This window comes from Nicotiana tabacum, chromosome 2 (assembly GCF_000715075.1).
Source record: "Nicotiana tabacum cultivar K326 chromosome 2, ASM71507v2, whole genome shotgun sequence".
Taxonomy (NCBI): Eukaryota; Viridiplantae; Streptophyta; class Magnoliopsida; order Solanales; family Solanaceae; genus Nicotiana; species Nicotiana tabacum.
Genome location: NC_134081.1, coordinates 68,896,565 through 68,915,314, shown reverse-complemented (window position 1 = coordinate 68,915,314; position 18,750 = coordinate 68,896,565). Strand labels below are relative to the sequence as shown.

At 40.7% G+C, this 18,750-nt stretch overlaps 1 protein-coding gene and 1 non-coding gene across 2 annotated transcripts; one reads left to right on the top strand and one right to left on the bottom strand.

The window, feature by feature from the left end:
• Positions 1–6,717: 6,717 nt before the first annotated feature.
• On the bottom strand, positions 6,718–6,824 carry LOC142174065 (small nucleolar RNA R71). Its single transcript, XR_012703421.1, has one exon. It is a non-coding gene; the product is annotated as a small nucleolar RNA R71 (small nucleolar RNA).
• Positions 6,825–8,803: 1,979 nt separating this feature from the next.
• Positions 8,804–9,415, top strand: LOC107817796 (uncharacterized). The gene is made up of 2 exons (XM_016643670.1): positions 8,804–9,049; positions 9,131–9,415. Exons 1-2 carry the CDS (start codon positions 8,804–8,806, stop codon positions 9,413–9,415), a joined length of 531 nt encoding a protein of 176 aa, XP_016499156.1.
• Positions 9,416–18,750: the final 9,335 nt, after the last annotated feature.

Here is an 18,750-nt window from a genome sequence, read left to right as displayed (position 1 = left end):
AATTTCAGCATCAAGGACCCATGATAAATAAATCTTCCCGGTAATGTCTAGTGCCACGAATTCAAGCTTTGACAAGTTTGACATATTGAAACTAATCACAAAAGTAAATGGGTTAGAACAAATAAAAATAATTTTCAATAAAAATATGCTTGTAAAAATAAATCAGACAACTAATTAAGAAGTTGATCACTTCAAACATGTAGTATAAAAAGTAACATATAATATATATGTCAAATAAATAAGAATTATGGAGTATATGAATAAACATAAAGAGATATATTTAGTATGGTAAAAGAAAAGCAATTTGTTATAAACGTGGATTTGAGGAATAACCATATATGGTGATAAGAGTGAATGTATTCAAATATTACTTTCTACCAATTGTAAAGTAATTTAAACTAGTATGTACAATAATTACTTTGTCACCTTGGTTATCACTATTTTATTTTTGTAGAATGTCTTGAAGATAAGTTTTGCTCTACGCAAGTCCACACATATTTATTAAATTATTTTTGTTAGTTTAACGCACTTAAGATCTATATCTTATATTTTCTTTAACAATAAGCAAGGTAAGAGAACTTCAGTAACATGATCAACTAAAATAAATGCTTAACAGTATATGAATTTGTTAATAAATAGCATATTGGTGCATATATATTACCATAAACTAAAAGAATATATAGTGATATACCTGAAGGAGAATCGAACACAACTAGGATGTGATTGTGAAAATGAAGGTGACAATCGTGCTGATAACGTGTTATAAATATAATTCAAAATAACAATATCGAACAAGGAAAAACAAGCTAAGAGATATAGAGAGAAAGAGAGGAAGAGAGATTCTTATTTCTTCTTCAATTATGTGTTTTTCCTATCTATTACAAGGCCTTTGTATAGGTATGAAAAGTGAATAAAAATATGTCATTGAATATGTCATTAAGCATAGAAATATGTCATTGAATATGTTACTAAGCATTTGAGAAGATCATGGAGGAAGAGTAGACATCCAACATAATTTGATTTCTCTTATAACAAAAACTAGTTTTTGGGTCAAATAGTTTGACGCCTACCATGGGGCCCTGGTCATTAAAGGTTTGATTCACAAACTCAGTTACGTTTACTGACTCATCCAACTTTATTTTTTTTGTGCTTGTTGAAAGAAGAATGCCATGTCAGGAAACAATGAGCAACTCAATGTTTCCGTAACTAGACAAACGACCGAACGACCTGAAGGAACTCGAACTCCAGATGATCACTCTACCTGATCCACCCACCCTCGCGACCGAAATAAATCGTCACCAAGATCGAGTGGCGACTATCCCAATATCTGAGGGCTGGAGAAGAAGGTGGGCAACTTTATGATGGAATAGCAAAAGTTGATCGCTCAAATTCGAGAAGCCTTGAAGGTATGGACGAGTGGAGAAATGGTAATGACGCCAACCCCACCTCTGAGAACGGAGGCTACCGATGGAACTCCTATGTCTAAAATGGCACCGGAGCCAGATGCTCAGGTATGGATTTAAGTACTGAATGACAAAATACTATTCTAATCATGCAGAGGCAACTTAAGGAACAAAACAAAAGAATTGAACAAATTCTAGGAGTGTCTCCGATCGTCAAAGGGATCGACGTGAACAAGCATTCGCAACAGCCGTGGAAGCCTAGCGTGGCCCCCGTGACGATACTGAAGAAATTCAAGATGCCTGATATTCCAAAATACGATGGTACCTAGGATCCTCGTGACCACATCATGGCATATACAACTGGGATCAAAGGAAACGATCTTACGAAGGAAGAGATTGGGTTACTACTCATCAAAAAAATCAGGGAAATGCTTACAGAAGGGGCTCTAACCTGATATTCTCATTTACCCAAATATTCTATTAGTTATTTTGTTGAACTTGTAGATGCCTTAATCAAAGCCCATTCATGAGCGCAAAAGGTGGAAAAAACAAGTGGAAGATATCTTCAAGATTGTAAAACCGAGTCACTCTAGGACTTCACTGACAGGTTCCAGAGAATGTTGCTCCCAGAAGTTGAAGACAATTGGGCATCCATGGCAGTCACCAAGAACCTGAACCCAGAAAGCTCAGAGGCCTTGCAAAGATTGAAAGAAAGCCTCCGAGAATTCCCTGTAAAGACATGGAATGATGTATACCACCGATACAGCAAAACTCCGGATAAGTTAAGACATCTCATTGCTCCCTGGATTTGAAATGAAAAACACCCATGGATATGACCGCCAACTAGAAAGAACCAGCAAATAGGATGAACTTGGGCGCCGAGATACCAAAATACAGCATAAACAGTACCCCAGACCCATACAACGTGAGACTGACCAACGGCCAAGGCATGTATGTGACGATAGGAGTCCCAGCTAAAGAAATGAACAGCCCATGCACTAGCCTAGAAAATAACCAGAGACACCTAGAATCATCAATCATCACTCCAGGCCAAAACTCGACGACTATGGCTTCGGCGTGAATGTGACAGAGTTAGTGGCAGCGCTCAAAGATATGGGGAACAAGTAAGGTGGCCAAAAGAGATGATGTCTGACCCAAGCAAGCGAAGCCAAGAATTTTGGTGCGAATTTCATAATGATCGCGACCACAAGACTTTGGACTATAGACTTCTCCGAGGTGAAGTCAATCGCTTGCTCAAGGAGGGATACATAACAGAACTCTTTAGTGAAAAGGCGATGTTGTCCTCCATGAAAAATCGGAACAAGGAGGATCCACCAAAGGTTCTAACTCCTAAGAGGATCGTCAATGTTATCATCAGAGAGGAAGAAATAAACAGAGTCACCTTCGTGGTAGCAAGGAAATTCACGAAAATGTCTATTTCTCACGAGAATCACACCCGACAAATGCTAGCCAGAGAAAGTATCACATTCAATGACGAAGATGCAGACGGATTGACCATGCCGCACAACGACGCCCTGGTAATCACTTTAAGAATTTTTGACACTGAGGTGAGATGAGTTTTATTTGACCCAGGAAGTTCAGCCAACATAAAACAGTCACGAGTGATCGAGGAAATACAGCTCACGGGCTGAATCATTTTGAAAGTACGACTGCTCTCGAGATTCAACAACTCTAGTAAGATGACCCGTGGAGAAGTAACATTGGAGACCAATGTCGAAGGGGTAACTAAGGATACCCCGTTCTAGGTTATAGAATGAGATATGGCCTACAATGCCATCTTAGGGAGGCCATGGATTCACGAGAAGGATGCAGTATCTTCAACTTTGCACAAGGTGATAAAGTTCCCATCCAAAAGGGGGATACAATAGATCTGAAAAGAATAAAGAGCATCTCGAGAATTCAATTCAATCACCGCCACGAATAATATCTCCAAATAGGACACTTCCAAATAGCAATTACAACAACATGAGGGTGGGAATGCAGCTAATACCACTGAAACAGCCCCCCCTCCAAATAGAATCGTTGAACTCGAGGAAGATAATTTTCCCCCCAACAACGGAAGAGCTAGAAGAAGTGGTCCTCTTTATTCACTGGCCAAAAAGGAAGGTCTACATAGGCTCGGGACTGACTCCAAAGAAGAAGCATAAGATAATTAAATTTTTTCAAGATAATTCGGACTATTTTGCTTGATCTCATGTAGATATAAAGGTCATCCTGGTGGATATCACAGTGCAGAAATTTAATGTGGATCCAAATCACCAACCCGTGAAACAGAAGAAGAGAAATATTAGACCTGAATGATCTCGAGTGATGGAGGAAGAAGTCACCAAGATGCTCAATAATGACTTTATCCGCTAGTGAAATATCCTAAATAGCTAGCCAATATCATGGTGGTGCCCAAAAAGAATGAAAAATAGAGAGTTTGTGCTGACTACAAAGACCTTAACAAAGCATGCCCAAAGGGTTGCTTTCCTATTCCAAACATCGATCAACTCATAGGTTCCACAGTTGTTCATGAATTATTAAGCTTTTTGGATGCATATTCAGGATACAACAAGATCAGAATGTAACCCAGAGACCAAGAAAAAGCTTCATTTATTACCGACATGGGGACCTACTGCTACAACATCATGCCATTCGGCTTAAAAAATATCGGATCAACGTACCAAAGATAGTCACTTGAATGATCTGGGATTAAATTAGCAAATCTATGGAAGTATACATTGATGATGTATTAGTAAAATCGATTCGAGCCGACGACCATCTGACCCACTTGAAGGAAGCCTTCGAAGTCCTTCAAAAGTATAACATGAAACTCAACCTAGAAAATTGTGCCTTTGTGGTCAGTTCAGGTAAGTTCCATGGCTTTCTAGTTTCAAATAGAGGTATAAAAGCTAACCTCGTGCATATTAGAGCAATTGAAATCATAACCAAAGTATTAAGAAGTCAAACGGAAGCAAAGAGGCTGACCGGAAATATAGCAGCGCTCGTGCGATTCATATCTCGCTCCCACGAGAGGTGCCACAAAATCTTTGTGATGCTGAAGAAGAACAAGAACTTCAGATGGACTACTGAATGTCGACAAGCAAAAGGTACTTGTCCAACCCGCCTCTTTTGTCGAAACTCGAATTGGGAGAACGACTCTTGGTCTACCTGGCAGTGGTAGAAACCGCTATAAGTGTCGTTTTAGTCCGACAAAATAAAGGTACGCAATCTTCCATATAATATGTAAGTAGAGCACTAATAGGCTCTGAAACTAGGAATTCACATTTAGAAAAACTTGCACTAGCACTCAAAATTGTTGCGCGAAAGCTAAGATGATATTTTTAATGTCATCCTATTTTGGTGGTCTCTACTTTCCCGTTGAGGAGTATTCTCCATATGCCAGAACTATCGGGTGACTCGTCAAATCGGCGGTCAAATTAAGTGCGTATGATTGATATTTAGCTTAAAGTATGTATATTTATATGCATATCGCCTCGCATTTTACTCATATTTCATAGATTTCGGATGTGAAATATAATGATTTGTTCTAATTCGTAATTTTGTTATATGTAGGAATCATCCAAAAATAATATGGGACAAAGGTGCAAGATTGGAGGCAAAAAGGAGCGAAATGGGAAAAATGCCACAGAGAAGCGCCCAGGCTAGCGTGGGGCGCTACCTGTGGCGCAGAAGGCAGAATGCTAAAAAGTTCAAGCGTCATGGCTAGCGCCCCACACTACTCTGGGACTAGTGACGGGAAAAATCTTCTAGTTCGTCCGGGGCAATGTTATTTTGGCCCAAGACCCCCCTCCCTCCCCCCCCTCCAACTGGTATAAAAGCAAGACTAAACATATTTTGGGGGGAGAACACGCCACTTTGGAGGGGAAACCACAAACCATGCTTGGGAGGAGGCCTCCAACTAATTTTTCTTCTCTTATCTTCCTTTAATCTCATTGTTTATTAGTTCTAGAGTTTTGGGGTGCTACATGAACATTGTAGTTGAAGCTTGAATTGTTCTTATTATTTTATCATATTGGTTTATTTATTCAATCTTGCGCTTAATTGTTTGATTGCTTGATAACCAATTAAATACTATCTACAAATCTAGGATTGATCGGGAGAGGGAATTCTAGATTGCATATATGATAGAGTAGAACGAGATCTTAAACCTGAGTGTTAGAAACGGATTTGCTGTTAGGATAGGGATATACCTAATCACCTTTCTTGGTTATTGTACAAGAACTATTAATGCATTCTTGTTAATCCTAATTCCATAGGAATATAGGCGTTAGGTTAGCTTGAATAGGCGAGTAGTACTTCGGGAGAATGCTACGAGTAATATTAACCCCGTCAATCAATAACTCAAATAAATTAATTAGACAATTTAGGTAGAAGGTTCAACGGGATTGTTAGCTAACCCATAGCTCTAGAATATCGTCTCTCATTAAATTTGTCTCTAATATTGCCGACTTGTTTTTCTTTAATTTCTTAGTTCTCGACTCTAGATTAGTTTTAGTTAAATATTCATACTTTAGAAAAGTCACTTGAATAGATTAATTGTCTTAGTTTAATTTAGTAAATAGTTAATCACAAGTCCTTGTGGGTACGATATCTGGACTTACAATCTTATATTACTTGTACGATCACGTATACTTGCGTGTGTGTTTGGGAGCAACGAGTTTTTGGCGCCGTTGTCGGGGACTTGAATATTGACTACTTTCTAGCTTTTACTTTAGTTGTTTATTTTGTCAAGTCTAACGTTTCTTATTGGGTGCTCTGCTCTCAAGTACTTTGATTAAATATGAAGGGTCAGAAGCCAGGATAGACTTCAAGGCTTTGACCCTGAACCTGAGAGAACATTTCACAGGAGGTTGAGGGAAGCAAGGGACAAAGATAATCTTTAGGCACTTAATCAATTACATGTGAACATAGCAGAGGAGCAACATATGGTTGTTCAGGAGGTGGCGATGCCCTGCATTGCAAATGTCACCTCCAGCATCGTGAAACCTAGAATCACTGGGCACTTTGAGCTAAAACAGAGCATGATTTAGTTACTACATGCGAATGGATAGTTTTTGGGGCTTCCACACGAGGATACACAATAGCACATCCTTAACTTCTTGGAAATTAGTGATACTTATATCACTAACGGTGTCACTCCAGATTACTGAGGCTCACACTGTTCCCGTTTTCTCTGTTAGGCGAAGCAAAGCGGTGGTTGAAGGCGGAACCAACTAATTCTATTATATCATGGAATGATCTGGCGAGAAAATTTTTTGCATGGTTCTTTCCTTCAGGCAAACCTACAAAGATCAGAAGTGAGATAGTCACCTTCAAACAGAAATCAGGGGAGTCTCTATATTCAGCTTGGGAGAGATTCAAGGGGCTGCCCAGAGATTGTCCTCATCCCAACCAGACAAATGAAGTGTTAGCTCACACCTTCATAGAAAGGCTCCATCCAGAGACAAAAATTATGGGGGACGCTGCAACGGGAGGTCAAGTGTTGGAGAAAAGCTTTGATGAAATTTATGCCTTATTGAATAAATTCTCCAAAAGCAATCCTGATTTCAGATGTTCAAGCGATATTTCGTTGGACTCGGGATCTTCAAGCGTCCACTTCTGCCTGCTTCACATCCCATGAAATGTTGAGATTAATTTTTTTATTTATAGCAAAAGCTATTTGTAATATATAAATATGTAGCAATAGTCGTTCCGATTATCAGAACTAATGGTGAAAATAGATAATATTCTCTTGTATTTTCTTGTGGGTGTTAATACATTACGTCCAATATAAGAGTGTGTCTATATTTGGAAATGTAATGCTCCAGACGAAGAGTGCAAACCAACTATATTTTCTCTAATCTCACTTTATTAGTATAAATGTTATTTAATTTTCCACCCTTATAATTTAGTGTCTGATACCATATGAAAACTTTACACCCACTCGAGCAAAGTTGCAATATATGTAAGACATCATATTTTCTAAAATCACACACTTGATTAATATAATTAAGTTTTTTTAAAAAAAAATTATCACCATTAAAATTTATAGTTGATACTGGGAGTACACAGAAACTCGCAAAGTAGCATTATACGTATGACATAGAAAAATTATTATTTTATTATTTTCTAATTAAATTTCATGTTATAGTAGATTACAGTAGGAAAATTTGCTAAGCACGTGCATTTTGCCGTAGAAACTTTGTAAGAATTAATTACGAGGCTCATTTATTGCTTAAGAAAGAAGTCCAATTTGACAAGCCTAAAATCGAAAACTCAAACCGAAAAGAACCGCACCAAACCGCAAGAAAACTGAACCGCACCGAAAATACTTTGGTTCGGTTTTGGTTATTAAAATCCAAAACCGAAAACCAAAAAAACCGAGTCGAACTTATATAAAACCGAATCGAACCGACCGACGCCCACCCCTACCTGATATGCAAGGAGAGATGGGCAGACACACAGTGCAAAAATCTGTGGGGTTCCTCGAGTTAGACGTTGTTTCTGTATTATCAGCGCAAGTTGCCACATTAGCCAACTAAGTCAATAAGATGACCTTGGTTATTAACAAGCAACAAGCTCAGTCAGTGCAACAGGTTCAAATATTTTGTGAAGTATGTGGAAAGGGTCACACGAGCGACTTATGCCCAGCTAATCCAAAGTCTATCTATTTTGTGGGTAATGAAAATAGGGGCCAGACAAATCAGTATGGGAACACTTACAATCCTAACTAGAGGAACCACCCAAATGTCTCTTACGGTGGAAACCAAGGTGCTCAGAATCAGTACAGGCCACAAGCTCCTCAACAACAATATAGAACACCATAAGCTAAACAACCTACAAACCCGACGAGTTATATTGAGGAGATACTAAAGAAATTGATGGTTGATCAGTAGGCCCAGGCAGCATCCCACTCTATAGCTATTCGGAATTTGGAGAGACAAATAGGGCAACTAGCTAGTGTCCAAAATACTCGACCAGCTGGATCTCTTCCAAGTGACACTAAGGCTAATCCTAAGGCATCTATTACTGATGTGTCATTGAGGAATGGGAGACAGTTAGAATAAGTCCCATCGAAAAAGAGAAGGCAAGTGACCTTTAATGAGAAATTGGCCACCATAGAAGCAAAATCAGAAAACGTAAAGGAGTCAGAGAAGCCAATTGAAGAGGCGGTGGCTAAGCAACCCCCACCATTAGTTGCGAGGGAACCACTCCTGTTCCCTCAGAGATTGCAGAAAGTGAACGATAACGCTGCTTATAAAAAGTTTCTTGATATTTTGAAGTAGGTGCAAACCAATATTCCACTAGTAGACATCCTGCAAGAAGTTCCCAAATATGCCAAATACATCAAAGACATAGTGGCAAATAAGAGAAGGTTGGTAGAGTTCGAGACTATGGCACTCACTGAAGAATGTAGATCAAGAATTCAAAGCAAACTACCTCAGAAATTGAAGGATCCAAGTAGTTTCACTATCCAAATCTCGATTGGTAAGCACGCAGTCGGGCGCGCTTTGTGTGATCTTGGGGAGAGCATCAATTTGATGTCGCTATCTATTTTCAGACAGTTGGGGTTGGGTGAGCCGCGCCCAACCACGGTGATTTTACAGGTTGCTGATCGCTCCCTTGCTCATCCTGAAGGAGTGATTGAAGATGTGTTAGTTCAAGTGGGTTCTTTCATATTCCCTACGGATTTCATTATCTTGGACTATGAGCCTGATCAGGAAGTTCCATTTATTTTGGGGCGTCCATTCTTAGCCACGGGACGAGCTATTATCGATGTATATGAAGGAAAAATGACAATGAGAGTAGGTGTTCGAGTGAAGGTATTCAATGTGTATAAAGCACTCAGATTGTCAGCCCACTATGAAGAGCTATCTATGATTTCTGTGGTGGAAAGTGATGTGACTTCATTAATGCCTTATATGAGCCCCATAGATCCTCTTGAACGAGCTTTTATGGGGTATGAAGAAGACAGTGAATATGAGATGATGGAAGAAATTGAGTAAGTCCTTAACATGTCTTGCAAGTATGTCCATGGGCTTAGGAGATTTGAGGAGTTTGACAGACATGTTACTCTGACCCTTCCCAAACCATCTATAGAAGAAGCTCCAAGGTTAGAGCTTAAGCCTCTTCCAGCGCACCTGCACTATGCTTACTTGGGGAACTCTAAAATGTTACCAGTGATTATCCCATCCGGCTTGACCAATGTCCAAGAAGAAAAGCATCTCAGAGTGCTTCGTGAGCATAAAAAAGCTATTAGGTGGACAATTGCTGATATCAAAGGAATTAGTCCATCATTTTGCATGCATAAAATCTTTCTGAAAGATGGACACCTCCCTAGTGTTGAGAAACAAAGGAGATTAAATCCTATTATGAAATAGGTCGTGAAGAAAGAAGTAATTAAGTGGCTTGATACAAGTATCATCTTCCCTATTTCTAACAACAACTAGGTGAGCCCAGTGCAATGTGTGCCTAAAAATGTCTAATTCCTACTCGCACCGTGATGGGGTGGAGAGTTTGCATTGACTACAAAAAGCTCAAAAAGCAACCCGCAAGGACCACTTCCCACTTCCATTCATTAACCAGATGTTGGACAGATTGGTTGGGCATGAATATTATAGCTTCCTTGGTGGTTAGTCGGGGTACAACCAGATTGACAAATGCCCAGAGGATCAGGAGAAGACCACTTTCACATGTCCTTATGGTACTTTTGCTTTCAGACGAATGTTATCTGGTCTTTGTAATGCACCGGCCACTTCCCAAAGGTTGCGATGGCCATTTTCACTGATATGGTGGAAACATTTGTAGAAGTTTTCTTGGATGATTTTTCAGTCTTTGGGTCTTCTTATGTTGACTGTTAATTTGAGCAATGTGTTGGCCCATTATGAAGAAATAAATTTAGTGCTAAATTAGGAAAAGTGTCATTTTATAGTACAAGAAGGTATTGTGTTGGGACATAGAGTGTCAAAGAGTACCATTGAAGTTGATAAGGCAAAGGTGGAAGCGGTTGCAAACTTACCTCCACCCATCTCTGTGAAGGATGTACGGAGTTTCTTGGGACACGCGGGTTTCTATAGACGCTTTACTAAAGATTTTTCAAAAATTGCTACTTCTTTGTGCAGGTTGCTTGAAAAGGATGTGACCTTCAATTTTGATGAAGCCTGCCTGAAGGCATTAGAGAAGCTCAAAGAGAAATTGGTGGCTGCCCCTATTATTATGGCACCGGATTGGTCCTTATCATTTGAAATTATGTGCGATGCAAGTGACCATGTTATTGGGGCAGTGCTAGGCTAGAGGAAGGACACGATGTTTTACTCATATACTATGTGAGTAAGACTCTTGATGATGCACAGTTGAATTACACCACCACCGAAAAGAAGTTGTTGACCGTTGTGTGGGCCTTTGAGAAATTTCAGGCAAACTTGGTAGGAACAAAAGTTATAGTCCATACTGATCATGCAGCAATCAGGTATCTATTTACAAAAAAAGAATCCAAGGCTAGATTGATGCGTTGGGTTTTGTTGTTAAAGGAATTTGATGTAGAAATACGAGATCGGAAAGGCACAGAAAACCAAGTAGCCGACCATCTATCAAGGCTGGAAAATCATGAGCACGTGGAGGAAGGTGGACAAATTAAGGAGGCATTTCCTGATGAGCAACTTTTTGCCATCACCCATAAACCTCCCACATGGTACGCGGACTATGTGAATTATATTGTGAGTGGGGTACTTCCTCCTGAAAATGAATCTAAGGCTAGAAAGCGGTTTCTACATGATGTGAGCTTCTACTACTGGGATGAGCCATTCTTCTACAAATAGTGTGCTGATCAGTTGATGAGGAGATGCATTCCTGAAAAGGAGGTGGAATTAGTGTTGTATGATTGCCAAGCCTCGCCTTATGGGGGCCATCATGGAGGCGATAGGAAAGCTGCAAAAGTGCTACAGTTTGGGTTCTATTGTCCAACATTGTTCAAGGATGCCCATGCATTTTTTAAGAAGTGTGAACAGTGTCAGAGAACAGGAACAATCACAAAGAGGCATGAGATGCCTTTGAATAACATCCTGGGTAGAGATTTTTTATATGTTGGGGATAGACTTCATGGGATTATTCCCATTATCTAGAGGAAACAAATATATCTTGCTAGCGATTGACTGCGTGTCAAAATGGGTAGAGGCGGTTGTATTTCCAACCAATGATGCCAAGGTGGTAGCGGCTTTTGTGAAAAAGACATATTCTCGAGTTTTGGGACTCCACGTGCCTTGATTAGTGATGAAGGGACACATTTTTGCAATCGGTTGTTGAATAACCTTCTAGTCAAATATAAGGTCCGCCATAGAGTTGCCACAACATATCATCCGCAAATAAGTGGACAAGCTGAGGTGTCCAACAGAGAAATAAAGCAGATATTAGAGAAGACAATGAGTGTGAATAGGAAGGATTGGGCTGCAAAGTTAAATGATGCCTTATGGGCATATAGAAATGCATACAAAATACCAATTGGGATGTCCCTGCATAAGCTTGTTTATGGGAAGGCATGTCACTTGTCGGTTGTACTGGAGCACAAAGCGTATTGGATAATTAAAAAGTTGAAAATGGACTTTGAAGCCGCGGGCAAAAAGAGGCTATTGCAGTTGAATGAGTTAGATGAGTTCAGGCTGCACTCTCATAAAAATGCTAAGCTTTACAAGGAGAAAACAAACAAATGGCATGACAAGCGTATCAGGCCACGTTACTTTGAACAGGGCCAAAAGGTACTATTGTTTAATTCTAGGCTTAACCTATTTCCTGAAAAGTTAAAATCGAGGTTGTCAGGTCCATTTGAGGCGGTAAGAGTCACTCCTTAGGGTGCAATTGAGTTGCGTGCTTTAAATGGTGAAAGAAAATTGTTAGTGAATGGGCAAAGAGTCGAGCACTATTGAGGAGGTGTCATTGATCGTGAAAAGTCAAAAGTAATACTCGTTGATGAGTAAGCAATGCCCTGCGTCGTGTCGCGATATTAAATCGGGCACTTGTTGGGAGGCAACCCAATTTTTATTGCTTTCATAGCTTAGCTTTTCAATTTTTTTAGTTAGAGAAGACTAGAGTTTTTTTTTGTAGGCATAAAAATCATAGGTAGAATGGTATGGGATATGTAAAATGGATATATTAAGTGCTTGGGGGGGATCGGGGATTTCCTTAAAAAAAAAAAAGAATGCGGAGAAGTAGCACCCAGCGCTACCTGGGGCGTAGAAAATAAAAACAATTTACCCCTCAGTGCCAACCTTAGCACGACGCGCTGGGCTGGGGGGCAGGTAAGTTTTATTCCCTTTCTCATTCATTATTTAAAATAAATACCCCTAAAACCGGACCCACATACCCATCTACCCTCACATTATAACCCAACCCATTCTCACTAAAATTAAAAATAACTCTAACCCCCATTAAACATTTCTCTCTATCCACGCTTCTCTATCTCTCTTTGTCCGATTCTCTTCCTCCCTCTCTCAATTTTTCTAGTTTTTTCCTCTTGCATTTATCTACAAATATCCCAGGTATGTTTCCCTTCTCCCTTTTTCTTTTATTTTGTAGATTATAATACCCCTCCCCCCTCCCAAACGCCCCAACCCCAATTCCCCCATAAGTTGTCAAAAATTGGTTGTTGTGTTGTATACGGAGTAGTAAACTATAATTTCCTCTACTTTGCTTGAAATTCTGGAGGGCCATCATGTTTCACCATTGTTGAATTGAGTTGCACACACTTAATGCCCACCATTTGTTTGGTAAAATGCTTGAAAGAGTAAATTGTGCACCGGTGAAGTTTGAGTAGCTGAGTGTAGTTATATATGATGTCGAGCTAAAGTGTAGGGTGTTTGGGGGTGGTTTTACATAATTCGAAGCTTGGCTTTAATGTTCACATTCCACCCACACCATGTATTTTGTATTATTTATGTTGCATCACTTTGTTAGAATTAGCTAGTGTAGTGTATTAGTTGTAGAGATTGGGGATCATGTGTTACTTGCTTGCACTAAGGCTAAGTCAATTCACCATGTTCGACTGCTTGATTTGAGTGGCGTAGTTAGTGAATTAGGATTGTGTGGCATGGGGAAGTCTTGAGTACTCATCACCTTGTTGTGCAACAATTGCGCGGTTTAAACCAATATTGTGAGTATATTACATAGAGCCTTCGATTTTAAGTGTGGGGTTATCTTTGACTCTCACGATAACCTTAGGAAGATTTCTTGATTCATTCTCACATTCATGATTATTGTGTTGTAGGTTGATATGGCTCGTGATAGTGCAAACAAGGGCAAAGGAGTGGGGAAGTCCTCAACCACTGCTCCCACTCCTAAAAAGCACAAGCAAGGGGAAGGGTCATCTCGGCGAGCTAAAGGGAAGCAGGTTGCCGACATATCGAGGAAAGCACCATTGGGTCCAAGGCCCTATTTGGATCTGGCTCAGGAGGATGCCATCTAGTGGTATCATAGCTTTGAGCCGTATGGGAGGCACGTCTCAAAAATGGGAATCAACGTGAAAACTCTGGAGAAGAACTTCCCGGATGTGCTAGGACGGCAGAGAAAAATCAAGATGGATAAGTTTCTAGAGTGTCCGGGACATGCAAATTTGAGCATGGTGAGGGAACTCTATGCAAATTGGAATTGGGGACCTATTCATGTCGTGGGTTCGATGAAAAGAAGTGTTGTTGGATAGAGACTCCTTATGCAAATTCTTGGGAGTTTACTGCCCTAACCCGCGAAGGCTGCAAAAGTTTGTCAAATGCCCAGGCTACCAGGCTATAGGTCACACTCTATGTGGCGCTGATTCTAATGCAAAGTGGACACGAACTAAGGGTGATGCCCATCTTGAGATGATCCGCTTCGACTTCAACAAGACAGCCAAGGTATGGCAAAACTTCGTGTATGCCAAACTAATGTCGGTTGAGCACAATGGTGAATGCACTCGAGCTCGAGTGTGTTTGATATTTTTTCTGATGAATGGGTGACACATCAATGTGGACGAGATCATGATAGGAGAGATGTCCTGCACACGAGTTAGGCGAAAAATCAAGAGGTTCTTCTTTGGCAACTTATTAATGCAGTACATGCTTTCTCTGGATATGGCTGAATACCCCGGTTATTATGAGGTTGTGGAGGCTCCAAAGGGGTTGATGGACACTACCTCCTTATTGGAGTCTACGTCCAAGCTGAGACAGGCGGCGCGGAATGAGAAGGACGAAAACTTCAACAGGTATCTCTATAGCTCTTTGAATGTGATAATGAGGAAGTTGGGCGTATCGGATGAGGAGCGTATGCATCTACGCAATGATCTATCTAGTTCTTCGAAAGAAATATTGGGAATCACACCTGTAGTCTTGTTCACCCGTCAGAGGATGGGAACACCCACAAAGGCTCAGACGATGAGGATGATCTTGAGGTTGACGTCACGGGGCCAATGGCTTTGGTGCCCCTGGAAGCGGATGATGATGATGAGCCCGGAGCTGTGGTTGGGGGACATTCTGAGAGTAAAGGATCCGAGTATGATCGCATGGGTCCGACTAGCAGGGAGTTCTTCTTTCCACCTTACTTTGCTTTAAATTCTTACATGCATCGGGGACTATGCATGATCTAAGTGTAGGGCGGGGGAACTACTTTTTGTGATGTAAATTGTATAAAGATGTTTCTTTTTATTAGTTTTTCTTTTAGGAAACCTTAGTAGACATAGTCTAGTTTAGAAAATAGAAAAACAATCAGAAAAAGCTCGAACTTTTCCCAATGATGGATCTTTTGGACAATTTTTTTGAGGGATTAAAGTCTGACTAAAAACACCAAAAAGATTTTTTTTTCTTTTAGGATAGTTAGGTAGTATCCCTTGGTTTTTCTTTGGGCGCCGGTTCTCTTCCAAGGGTGTAGCTTGAACCGGATACTTTGTTTTTTTTAGGAGTAGGATAGGAGGAAAATTGAGTTGCCCTGAGGTACCTATTGACATGTTTGGTGCTGGCACATTAGGAAATGGTCTGCGCTCTGTCTTCCCGTACATTTGATTTGAATTGTGCCTGAGTAAAATAAATAGCCTACTCTGTGATACCTTTTCTTAGTTGTTTGACTTGTATGCCACTTAGTGCAATATTGCTTAAAATTTCTCAACTATATGTGCTTGCTTGACTTGGGAGTTGAACAGAACTGTCTTGATTGAGTCATGTACAATGTATGTATTAGGATTTGTGTTATTCTATGTTATCGTGTATAGTCTAGAACTTACCCCGTATGTTAATCGAAGCGAAATCATTAAGTTGTGCTAGTCTAGGAGATAACGTAGGCAATTTTTTGTTCGATCAAAGATGTGCTTGTCACTTAAAATAAAATTTTCCCGTTGCTAGCCCCTTTGAGCCTATAGACCTTTCCCTTGTCACCCACATTACAAGTTGTATCCCTATTTTGTTCTTAATTTTAGCGTGTTGAACCTTGACCTCCGAAGGCACTTAGTCGCTAAAAGAAGTAAGGTGAGAGAATGGGAAGTAGCTTTCGAGTGGAACCATGGAAGGGCCCTTAAGGTGCACTAAAGTTATGAAAAAAGGTCACTAGCCGATGAACATTAATATATGGAGTGTGTGTAGAAGAAAAAAGAGAAAAAGAAAAATTGCAAGTAAAGAAAAAAAATAATTCAAATAATGTAGAAAAACACACATCTCATAATCTTACTAATTCGTGCTAGTGGGAATATAGAAGTGCTTAATTAAAAAATGGGCTATGTTGTATATGGTTTGTGGCGAGTGAATTGGTTGAGAAGAATATGTGCTCGAGTTTTAGTGTAGTGTATTAAAGTGCCTAGGAGGGCTAGTCACTATTCCTAAATGTATCTTACCCATCCCTTAGCCTACATTACAACCCATAAAGTCCTAATTATTCCTAGACTTGGCTAACTTAGATTAGTAGAGATGTACACTGCAGGCAAGCTTATGGTATAACCACGGGAAGCACATGAATTCTTTGTGAGAGTGAGCGATTTTTGTTCAAATTGTGTGATGTCCTTAAATTATGTTCAAAGTCATACTTGAACGTGTGGACTATTCTATATTCACTCTTTTATTTGTTGGTGAGGGCACATGATCTTATGACGGATTAGTGATGTTGTGAATTTCTCTTGTTGGGTAAGTGCGCGAGTTGAGGGTGCTTAGTGGTAACGAGTCGGCTCGGGTACCGTCTACATCTAAAGAATACTCCCCAATCCCCCAACTTCCCTATACGGGAATTTGACTAGTGGAAGAAATCGAAGGCACCAGATGGCATTCCAGTGTTTGAATCTTCATTCCTCAAATCTGAACACTGGGAAGTGGGGAGAATGACACCTTGTACAAGGTTCATACATAAAACCCAGAACAGAAGAAAAGAACCTCAAAATTTCGGTGAAGAAAAGATTGGAAGACCCATGCTCCCAAAACCTCAATGGTGCTTGCAACCTGGCAGCCAAAGACCCTAAGAGAAAAAAGCGGGGAGGATCCTTAGAAATAAGTCTACCCAAAAGAGGTGCAATTGTAAATTTAAATTAGCATAAGACATCTTTGATCATGTTACTGAAAATGTACCCAATACAACAAACGTATTCGACGTCCTTGTCTCGTTTGAATAAATAAAATTTTATTTATTCCTTCTACTTATGTTTCACTCTTATTCTTTCTTGATAAGCTTTCCGAAAAAGCATGATATAGTGGCCATTTATGTGAGAACAACCTTCATCACAAAATTACGACTAACAACGATTTCTCCCAGTGCAACGACTCTAAGAAGTCTTTGAGACCAAACAAAAGTTAAAGAATCCGACAAAACCAAAATAGGAACAATCAAATTTGCAAAAAAAGACATGCAAATAAACATATTTTATTCATGTACAAAAAGGGGCCTGGAACCCAAAAAAATACAAGAAAGCACCTAAGAAGAACTACGGACTCGGACTACAGCCAGGGACTTGAGAAGCAGACGTAGAAGGGGCATTCGGGTCATCATTGGCTATCGAAGGGATTGAGGAGTCAGGGTCAACCTCTTCCCTCTCCTCGTCTTCATCATCGAGGTCCTCCTCGTCCAAATCGGTACTTGACCCTTGCTTGTTAGGAGAAGGAAGGCCAAGCAGTACCTGAAGCTCCCTCGCCTCGACCTCAACTTGAGAAAGCGCGAGAGGAGTATCCAATTCTCCAATGTGTGCCTCATGAAGGGTGTTAAGTCAAGTCTTCATGACTGCCCAGGCCCGGTCAACGACCATCCTCTTCTGTAAATTCACGAAGGCCTCTCGAGCAAACTCCATATCTCAGTTATTAGCTAAGCCCCTCCCCTCAAACGCTTACCATTCGAACCACAGGCCCTGAACGCCATCCTCGAATCGAGAGCAATCTTTCCTCTCTCACACTTCCATGTTCGTCTTCAAAGTCAGCTCCCCTTCGAGGATCGAAATTCTCTCAAAAGTCCTAAACCGCTCAACCCAGAGGGCAGCCTCGCTGGCCAAAGCCTCCTGCATCCTCTTATTGTCACTCATTTCTGCAGCCTCCGTCCGCGATTGGAGGCCCTCATTCTCAGCCCTGAGCTCCTTGACCTCCTTTTGGAGCCTCTCAATTTTAACCTTCAGCAGCTTATCGTACCTCACCATCTCCTTAGCCATGGTTATGTCAAGCCGAACCTTTTTTAGGACCCCCAAGGAGAGGGCAGCAAGCTGCTTTAAAAATTGAAGAAAGAAAGAGGAATGAGAAGAATAACTCCATCAATGCGAATGCAAAAAAAAACTGGCCATAATATAGTTTACCTTAGCGGCTTCGTAGGTTATCTGAGTCACCAATTCCATAGAGTTCATAGAATCCATCTGAGACCACTTATGCTGGTACAACAACTTGGGGAGTTGCACCGCCATGGGTCCGGGATTCGCGAAAACATCGATGCCACCAGGCAATAAAATATTAATAACCCTCCGGTCATTAATGATTGGGCATGAAGTGACCAGACCTTGAACTGATGTCTCGGAAGCATCCCTCTAGGGTGCCTCTCATCCGTGGACTGCTTTGCATGGGAAGGTCGACTTTTTGGACTCCGGGGGGCGCAACAAACCTCCTTACCTCAATTTGGCCGGGTTTCCCGATTATTAATCCCTCTACTGGTATCAACTTAAGGCTCAAGGATGAGGGGCCTCTTCGTCAGAATCGATTGTGATGGGCTTAGGTGGGGTCGACCTTTATTCCTTAACTCTAGGGTGATCTATTCTACTCTTGGAAACTAGCGACCTTCGAGGAACGACAGGGAGGGAAATGCAGAAGAAGGGCTAGCATCCTCTCCTTGCGGCACTTTAGGAAGTAGCTCTCAGAGCAGTGTGGTGTTGTCGGCCACA

Excerpts from the sequence above, each read along its gene's own strand:
- LOC107817796 (XM_016643670.1), top strand. The coding sequence starts at position 8,804 with ATGGCACTCACTGAAGAATGTAGATCAAGAATTCAAAGCAAACTACCT. Across the intron at positions 9,050-9,130 it reads CCCTTGCTCATCCTGAAGGA|GAAGTTCCATTTATTTTGGG; the intron begins GTGATTGAAGAT and ends GAGCCTGATCAG.